Raw genomic sequence first — 10,070 nt, 5'->3', positions numbered from 1 at the left:
TATCCACAAATTAATACATACATACGAAATGTAACATATCATGCAGGCAGCACTAGCAGTCTGAGGGTGAAGATTTCACATGCAGGCAGCACTAGCAGTCTGAGGGTGGTCTCACATGCAGTGCTATAGTCTGGCTGTCGGCACCTTAGATTGGCACACACACGATTGACACACACACACACACACACACACACACATTGTGCACTTCTTCCGTATAGCCATAATACTGTTCCAAGCTCTTCTCTCACCTCTCTGGCACCTCCCCCCCCCCCCCCCCTCAGCCCAACACAGGAAGCACAGAGGTCTGTTTACACAGCTAGCATCTTATGCATGCGTACATCTCTACATCTGCCCTGTGGAGCGGAACTGAACTGTGGTGGCTAGAGGAGAGGTTGGTTCCAGCTTCAGATCTCCAGTAGCTCTCCACCCAGCCAGTCAGTAGCACTTTCCCCCCCCAGCCAGTAAGTAGCTCTTTCCCCTCCAGCCAGTAAGTAGCTCTTTCCCCTCCAGCCAGTCAGTAGATCTTTCCCCTCCAGCCAGTCAGTAGATCTTTCCCCTCCAGCCAGTAAGTAGCTCTTTCCCCTCCAGCCAGTCAGTAGATCTTTCCCCTCCAGCCAGTCAGTAGATCTTTCCCCTCCAGCCAGTCAGTAGATCTTTCCCCTCCAGCCAGTCAGTAGCTCTCTTCCCTCCAGCCAGTCAGCCTGAAGTTGGACACATCATCCCACCACCCCACATCCACAACATGAGCGGAAAACGGAAACTGAGTGAGTAGCCTACGATGTGTGGAGTACCACTTCAGTGTGTTTGTGTGTTTGTGTGTGTGTGTGTGTGTGTGTGTGTGTGTGTGTGTGTGTGTGTGTGTGTGTGTGTAAAGTGACGATTCACGTTAATCATAAACTAAATGTACCTCTATTACGATTATGTCACGCTGGTGACAGGAGTACGCACCTGCTATTCCTCTCATTAGTCTCATGAAAATAAAGCGATAGACAGTATAACACAAAATATCTACAGTGTCTATCTCTACATCTTTCTTTTTTAGACTGACCTAGATAAGGCTTTCTAACTGCTAAATAAATGAATAGGGACATGGTAAATAATGCACTTCTCCTGATCTAGCCTGCTCTAAGGCTGTGCTAAATCTACACCATTACAATAACATGAGTCATGATGACTATAGACCACGTATCAGGGACATGCATGACTCAACACCATAGAAATCATATACTGCATTATAATGTACAGGTTATATATGATAGGCTATATTCCTGACATATACCTCAGCCTGGTTTAATGGAGAACATTTCTGATGACGTTTTTTTCTGTACTTCACTGACGGAAAGAGGTGAAACTGTGAAAATACCACACTCACACACAAGCGAATGCGTGCACGCTCTCAAACACAAACACATACACACACACACACACACACACACACACACACAAGAACTGCAGCAGCAGCACACACAAGAAACACGTCAGTTTCATCTGTTATCTGTCCTCTTTGAATGTGCTCTTTACTCCACAGAGTAGATAGACAGTAGATAAGATGTCACAGCTGCAAAGGTTATGGTACAAAATTATCCTTCACTGTCTGGCCAGTGTGACCACTGCCTCTTTGAGGACAAAGTAAAGACCAGTAGCTTCTTTCTCATCTCCTGTCCACAGTACAGCACTGGCTGCCCTGTTCTGTCCGTATCAGAGTCTGTTTTATATTTAGCTCTGGTGGTTCTGTACCTATCAGAGTCTTCTCAGTAAATGGTCTGGACAGAACCACACAATAGTCTAGAGAAAGTGCAGAGAACAACGGTTATTACTGTGAAAGTTAGTAGCCTACTGTAGCCTACCTTTCTAGAATCACAGGTATCCAAAAGCAGGCAAAGCATCACTTTTTTGCTCAATAATCAGTACAGACAGTGCCTTCAGAAAATATTCATACCCCTTGACTTATTCCACATTTTGTTGCGTTACAGCCTGAATTCAAAATTGATTAAATATGTTTTTTCTCACCCCTCCACACACAATACCCCATAATGACAAAGTGAAAGCATGTTTTTAGAAATTGTAGCAAATGTATTGAAAATGAAACACAGAAATATCTCCCTTTTTCCACATTTTGTTACGTTAGTCTTATTCTAAAATGGATTAAATAAATAAAAACCCTCATCAATCTACACACAATACCCAATAATGACAAAGCGAAAACAGGTTTTTAGAAATGTTTGCAAATTTATAAAACCTAAAAAACAGAAATACCTTATTTACATAAGTATTCAGACCATTTGCTTTGAGACTCAAAATTGAGCTCAGGTGCATCCTGTTTCCATTGATCATCCTTGAGATGTTTCTACAACTTGATTGGAGTCCACCTGTGGTAAATTCAATTGATTGGACATGATTTGGAAAGGCACGCACACACTTGTCTATATAAGGTCCCACAGTTGACAGTGCATGTCAGAGCAAAAACCAAGCCATGAGGTCGAAGGAATTGTCTGTAGAGCTCAGAGAAAACATTTCTGCAGCATTGAAGGTCCCCAAGAACACAGTGGCCTCCATCATTCTTAAATGGAAGAAGTTTGGAACCACCAAGACTCTTCCTAGAGCTGAACGCACGGCCAAACTGAGCAATCGGGGGAGAAGGGCCTTGGTCAGGGAGGTGACCAAGAACCCGATGGTCACTCTGACAGAGCTCCAAAGTTCCTCTGTGGAGATGGGAGAACATTCCAGAAGGACAACCATCTCTGCAGCACTCCACCAATCAGGCCTTTATGGTAAAGTGGTTAGACGGAAGCCACTCCTCAGTAAAAGGCACATGACAGCCTGCTTGGAGTTTGCCAAAAGGCACCTAAAGGACTCTCAGACAATGAGAAACAAGATTCTCTGGTCTGATGAAACCAAGATTGAACTCTATGGCCTGAATGCCAAGCGTCACGTCTGGAGGAAACCTGGCACCATCCCTACGGTGAAGCATGGTGGTGGCAGCATCATGCTGTGGAGATGTTTTTCAGCAGCAGGGACTGGGAGACTAGTCAGGATCGAGGGAAAGATGAACAGAGCAAAGTACAGAGAGATCCTTGATGAAAACCTGCTCCAAAGTGCTCAGAACCTTAGACTGGGGCGAAGGTTCACCTTCTAACAGGACAACGACTCTAAGCACACAGCCAAGACAACGCAGGAGTGGCTTCGGGACAAGTCTCTGAATGTCCTTGAGTGGCCCAGCCAGAGCCCGGACTTGAACCAAATCGTTAATCTCTGGAGAGACCTGAAAATAGCTGTGCAGTGCAGCTCCCCATCCAACCTGAAAGAGCTTGAGAGGATCTGCAGAGAATAATGGGAGAAACTCCCCAAATACAGGTGTGCCAAGCTTGTAGCATCATACCTAAGAAGACTCTAGGCTGTAATCACTGCCAAAGTTGCTTCAACAAAGCACTGAGTAAAGGGTCTGATATTTCTGTTCTTTTTTTTTTAATGCTTTTGCTAAAAAATCTAAAAACCTGTTTTTGCTTCGTCATTATGGGGTACAGCCGTGAGTCTTTCTGGGTAAGTCTCTAAGAGCTTTGCACATCTGGATTGTAAAATATTTGCCACTTATTATTTTTGAAATTCTTCAAGCTCTGTGAAATTGTTTGTTGATCATTGCTAGACAACCATTTTCAAGTCTTGTCATAGATTTTCAAGCAGATTTAAGTCCAAATTGTAACTCTGCCACTCAGGGACTTTCACTGTCTTCTTGGTAAGCAACTCCAGTGTACATTTGGCCTTGTGTTTTAGGTTATTGTCCTGCTGAAAGGTGAATTCATTTCCCAGTGTCTGGTGGAAAAAACAGGATTTTGCATGTGCTTAGCTCCATTCTGTTTCTTTTGTTATCCTGAAAACCTCCCCTTAATGATTACAATCATACCCATAACATGACGCTGCCACCACTATGCTTGAAAATATGTAGAGTGGTACTCAGTAAAGTGTTGTATTGGATTTGCCCCAAACATAACATTTTTGTATTCAGGTGAAAAAGTTAATTGCTTTGCCGCATTGTTTGCTGTATTACTTTAGTCATGTGCCTTGTTGCAAACAGGATGCATGTTTTGGAATATTTGTATTTTGTACAGGCATCCTTCTTTTCACTCTGTCATTAAGGTTAGTATTGTGGAGTAACTACAATGTTGTTGATCCATCCTCAGTTTTTTCCTATCACAGCCATTAAACTCTGTAACTGTTTTAAACTCACCATTGGCCTCGTGGGGAAATCCCTAAACAGTTTCCTTCCTCTCCAGCAAGTTAGAAGGGACGCCTGTATCTTTGTAGTAATTAGGTGTATTGATACACCAGCCAAAGTGTAAATAATAACTTCACAATGCTCAAAGAGATATTCAATGTCTGCTTTTTTTTTTTTTACCCATTGGAAAACCTCCCTGGTCTTTGTCGTTTAATCTGTGTTTGGAATTCACTGCTCAACTGAGGGACCTTACAGATAAGTGTATGTGTTGGGTACAGAGATGAGGTAGTCATTCAAAAATCATGTTAAACACTATTATTGCACACAGAGAGTCCATGCAACTTATTATGTGACTTGTTAAGCAAATTTTACTCCTGAACTTATTTAGGCTTGCCATGACAAAGGTGTTGAATACTTATTGACTCAAGCCATTTCAGCTTTACATTTTTGATTAATTTATTTAAAAAACATGATTCCACTTTGACATTATGGGATATCGTGTGTAGGCCAGTAACAAAAAACAACAACATTTAATCAATTTTAAATTCAGGCTGTAACACAACAGAATGTGGAAAAAGTCAATGGGTGTGAATACTTTCTGAATGCACTGTATTAGGCCTACATTCCCCATCACCAATGCATCATCATCATCAGTACTGACTCAGTCTCAACTGCTCCATACAAACTAAATAGGTTGCCGGGTCCTCTATCTTAACACATTATCATCCTCAATATTCAATAATTCAATTTAAAGCCCCCATGCAGTCTTTAAAATTGTATTTTTAAATCAACACTGTATGTTTAATAAATCACTGTGTGTGTTTACTTCATGAAAATATTTTTTATAATTTCTTTCCCTGAGCCTCCTTTTGCCATTGAAATGCTCGTGTGGGTATGTTTATATGCAAATAAAAGATGACTGGTCATTGGTCAGAATAATCAGATCAGATTGTGATGTCATGCTGTGGGCCAAAAACCCCATCCCACCTGAACAGGCTGAAATTCCAGCAATTTTCTTTTACACTAAAAGGGCAGTTATTACGACCTCATAGCGTGGAAATAGCGTGGAAACTGCCCCTTTAAAGAATTGTTTCAAAAAGTTAGCTCATACCCCCTCAGACAAGTTGTTTCCATTCTTGCCCAGTGTTTATGTATTGTTCCCCTGAGGGGCTGTTCTGGATCTTCCACCAACTCTGAATCTGACCATGTTATACAGTTAACTTTGAACAGCTGGAGGTCTATGAAAAAGAACCAGGCATAGGCCTTCACCTCCTGCAGTCCAACAACTCAGCCCAAGGGGTCAATACATTACATTCCAAACATTCTAGAACATACTCAACATTCTAGAACACTTCAAACAGTTTATGTGACGAAATGAAACAAAACAGACTATACAAAAGAGAACAGACATATTACTAAGAGCATACCAGGGTATTACTGTAAATGTATGACACATTTTCTGTCTGTCTCTCCCCCTCCCTCAACAGGTTTCAAGTGGTTAGGGAGTCTCTCCAACCTCTCCTTTCGTCGCGGCTCATCGTCAGACAAATCCGACTCCAAGTCTTCTCCCTCCAAGCCTGACGGGGGCAGAGCTCTGGATGTGGTATCCTCCCCCGACGCCGTGGAGACATCAGTTGACGACATGGATATGACGCGTCCACGCACCTACAGCTACGCCCGCTCCAGCGACAACTACACCCACATGGGCACCTTGCCCCGCCTCCTCCTCAGGAAGAGGGACAAGAGTGGGAATTCTGGGAAAGGAGGAACCAAGAAGACCAAGGAGAAGACGGGGGCGGGGCTGGGCAGGAGTCAGAGCCAGCGGCAGGCAGGGGACCATGTGTCTAGCTCTCCCCTTCTCACAGCTCTATCCAGCCAGCCTGGCTCCAGACAGGACCAGCCTCTCTCACCTCTATCCAGCCAGGCTGGTCCTGGTCCAAGGACCCAACAAGTCCAGGGGCTGCCTCCCATCCCCAGAGGGGGATCACTCAGTAAGAGTAAACACAGAGGCCCACAGGCCCACTGTGAGGGAGGAGAACCACAGGCCCACTGTGAGGGAGGAGACCCACAGAAATGGCAGCTAATGTCAGCTCAGGGTGTGGGGTCCACTACCTACTCTACCGCTTCCTCACTTGTTTGTGATGACGTCCCTAAAGGAAACACATTCACCACTGATCAGGGTGTTCCATCCCCAGATACAGCATCAACTGGTGGGGCCAGAAGGAATCTTCCTCCTGTTCCTGGTCAGTCAGTTTCAATCTCCTCACAGAGCCAGGTGACCATCCCCACAGAGGAGCCATCTCCAACCCCTAAGCTTCCTATGAAATCCCTGCAGCAGCCTGGGACCCAGGTCACCCAGCATTGTGAGGAGGGCTTCCCCAGGGAGAGAGCTGATAACCTGGGGACAGACAGTAACTCCAGCCCCCTGCCTGAGACGACCTCCTGTGGTTCTAGTAGAAGAGACCTTCAGAGGGAAACTCAGGCTGTTGAACCTGTGAACAGGTGAGAGTAACCATTTATTGAATTTCAACCAAAACTGCCATTGTGGATGTGATAAAACTGCCATTGTGGATGTAATAAAATTGCCATTGTGGATGTGATAAAACTGCCATTGTGGGTGTGATAAAACTGCCATTGTGGATGTAATACAACTGCCATTGTGGACGTGATAAAACTGCCATTGTGGATGTGATAAAACTGCTCCACTGTTTGTAATGCAGCTCAGCATGATCAGTATCCCTGATTGGTTACTATCTCATAGATACAACTTCTGTGAGAGGGAGGGAAAGTATGACTAATTTTAGTTACCACAGCCCAACCTGAGGATCTGCAGTACAGTGCCTCTGTCTGGAGGCCTCTGAGCAGACAGACTGATGACTCAATTTCTATTAGGGTCGAATGTCACAGACTAAAATGTCAGAAGGAAACTCCCCTGACCTGTGAAAGAAAATGGTGTGTCTTACTGTCCGAGGACATTCTGCAGAGACGTCATTCTTGGGTCTGGGTATTTCACTTCCAGTATGAAGAAGAGTCGCCGTGAGTCGCAGTATCAAGGAACCTGTAGGCATTATGTCATAGTGAAACTGAGTTCCTTGAAGTATAATGATTTTCTCTGAAGAGCTATGTTTTCCACTGTGGAACAACATATTCGACTTCTTTACAGGTATCAAATCAAATAAAACTGTATTTATATAGTACATTTCTTACAGAGGATGCATTTCAAAGTATACCCTGCGAGTACAAAACATCAGGAACACCTGCTCTTTCCAAGACATAGACTGACCAGGTGAATCCAGGTGAAAGCTATGATCCCTTATTGATGTCACTTGTTAAAGCAACTTCAATCAGTGTAGATGAAGGGGAGGAGACAGGTTAAAGAATGATTTTTAAGCCTTGAGACAATTGAGACATAGATTGTGTATGTGTGCCATTCAGAGGGTGAATGGGCAAGACACAATATTTAAGTGCCTTTGAACAGGGTATGGTAGTAGGTGCCAGGCGCACCGGTTTGAGTGTGTCAAGAACTGCAACGCTGCTGGGTTTTCACCCTCAGCAGTTTCCTGTGTGTATCAAGAATGGTCCACTACCCAAAGGACATCCAGCCAACCTGACACAACTGTGAGAACTGGGAAGCATTGGAGTCAACATGGGCCAGCATCCCTGTGGAATGCTTTCAACACCTTGTAGAGTCCATGCCCTGACTAATTGTTTTGTCTATATTACAATAAAAATATCACAGTTGAGACTTGAGAATAATTTATATCCCAAGACTACTTTTGAGATGATTGCCAAATGTACAATATGTCGCAAGCTTTTAGGCTTGATGATTAGTCCAATTATTTAAAAAGTGGAATGGGTATATAAGTCGTATGTGGTAGCAATCTTCTCAGATGCGCAGCAAGACTGCAGTAAAGACGACCTGGAATGCAACCAGTGACTCTTGCGCAAAGCAGTGGATTGAGTGGCAAAAGTGGCACGCCTGATGCCCAAATTGAGGACGTATGCCGTGCAGCTGATGCCTCGTTCAAAACAACTGGGAACTCTTAACTTGGACTTCAGAGCGTTCAAGACAACTGGGAACTCTTAACTTGGACTTCAGTTCGTTCAAGACAACTGGGAACTCTTAACTTGGACTTCAGTGCGTTCAAGACAACTGGGAACTCTTAACTTGGACTTCAGTTCGTTCAAGACAACTGGGAACTCATAACTTGGACTTCAGTGCGTTCAAGACAACTGGGAACTCTTAACTTGGACTTCAGTTCGTTCAAGACAACTGGGAACTCATAACTTGGACTTCAGTGCGTTCAAGACAACTGGGAACTCTTAACTTGGACTTCAGTTCGTTCAAGACAACTGGGAACTCATAACTTGGACTTCAGTGCGTTCAAGACAACTGGGAACTCTTAACTTGGACTTCAGAGCGTTCAAGACAACTGAGAACTCTTAACTTGGACTTCAGTGCGTTCAAGACAACTGGGAACTCTTAACTTGGACTTCAGAGCGTTCAAGACAACTGGGAACTCTTAACTCGGACTTCAGTGCGTTCAAGACAACTGTGAACTCTTAACTTGGACTTCAGAGCGTTCAAGACAACTGGGAACTCTTAAATCGTTTTGAACCGTCATCCAACTCGGAATTCCATGTCGGAAATAGGTTGACCACATTTAAAATACACAAATGTGAGAAAACATTTAGCAGCCCCCCGCCCCCACTCACCCCCAATGTAAATGACGTTATAATGCATGACGTCGAAGTCTGTACCGACAGATGTAACCTATTGAATAAAATACATCCTCCAATTGCAACGTCTGTCTATGCCCACACTGATCGTCTCAGTAACATTTTTCCTTTTGAATACCCTCCAAACTGCGTCTGCATTCAAATCATTTGATCTCAATCAGTTTCATTGGAATATGCATTTAGATCATCTTGAATTACTGTTTCGTGAGCAAATTAGAGGAGCATATGGTGTTAACAGACTAAATAGCCTTCCTGTATTTCGTTTCAATCAAAGCACATACTGCCTTGTTATGCGCTTTTGATTTTTGGACTATTCATTCTGCTAATCATCCTAAAATAAGAAATGAGGTGGTGTTTTTTAACAGTAATGCTTTTAATATTTGGTTATGTTACTAGAATACTAATGAATCATTATGTGATCTTCCAAGACATTGATTCAGCCTTGATCTAACTTTACTAAACGAGCACCACTGTGAGAAGTAGCGGAGCAACCCTCTGCAGCACTACACCCCTGCAGTCCGTTGCATGGAATGAGTAATTGAAGCGCACCTAGCCTATTCTGTTGCCTCATGAAACATTTGGTGATGCAGAAATAAGAGACCACATGTGTGGCTGTTTTATGAAAATATATGAATATTTGGCTGAAACATTTCTGGTTGGTCTGAGGATTGAGAGAAGTAGCAGCACATGTTGAATGAGCAACTAATGACCATGGAGAGTCTGACAAGTCTGATATGGCTATTCACTTACTTTTGTAGCTCTTCATCAGAAGCACTCTTTTTAAAAAGTAGTTAGGCATAACTGTCCTCTCCAAGTTTAGCTGGAATTTAGCCTGAAAGGATTTGATAAATGTGATTGATTGATGATAGGCCTATGACATTGGACTACGTCTCATCTTGCGCTGTGCAGAATATCAGATCTCAACAACGATTGGAAAATTGTTGAACATCACCAGTAGGCTACCACATCCTTATGATTTATATATATGAATAAGTGCAACGTGAATATATACAGTTCGGAATGTCTGACTGAAATACCGGACAAATCGACTTTTTTCAAAATTAGTGGTGTTTGAATTTGTTGATAAAATGCGGGACATGATTGTTTGGTTGCGGGA

General features: G+C 43.2%; 1 protein-coding gene across 1 annotated transcript in view; it reads left to right on the top strand.

Annotated features, from left to right (window-relative positions):
• Positions 1–633: 633 nt before the first annotated feature.
• Positions 634–10,070, top strand: part of LOC311135522 (SH2 domain-containing protein 3C-like) — a 118,332-nt gene continuing 108,895 nt past the window's right edge. The window contains exons 1-2 of the mRNA XM_084169532.1: positions 634–764; positions 5,701–6,715. Of these exons, the coding sequence (XP_084025658.1) occupies positions 743–764; positions 5,701–6,715 (1,037 nt within the window). The 5' untranslated portion in view covers positions 634–742. The remainder of the gene's footprint in view (positions 765–5,700; positions 6,716–10,070) is intronic.

Source organism: Coregonus lavaretus, assembly GCF_964263955.1.
Source record: "Coregonus lavaretus genome assembly, chromosome: 10".
Lineage (NCBI taxonomy): Eukaryota > Metazoa > Chordata > Actinopteri > Salmoniformes > Salmonidae > Coregonus > Coregonus lavaretus.
This window is presented reverse-complemented; position numbering and strand designations above follow the sequence as displayed.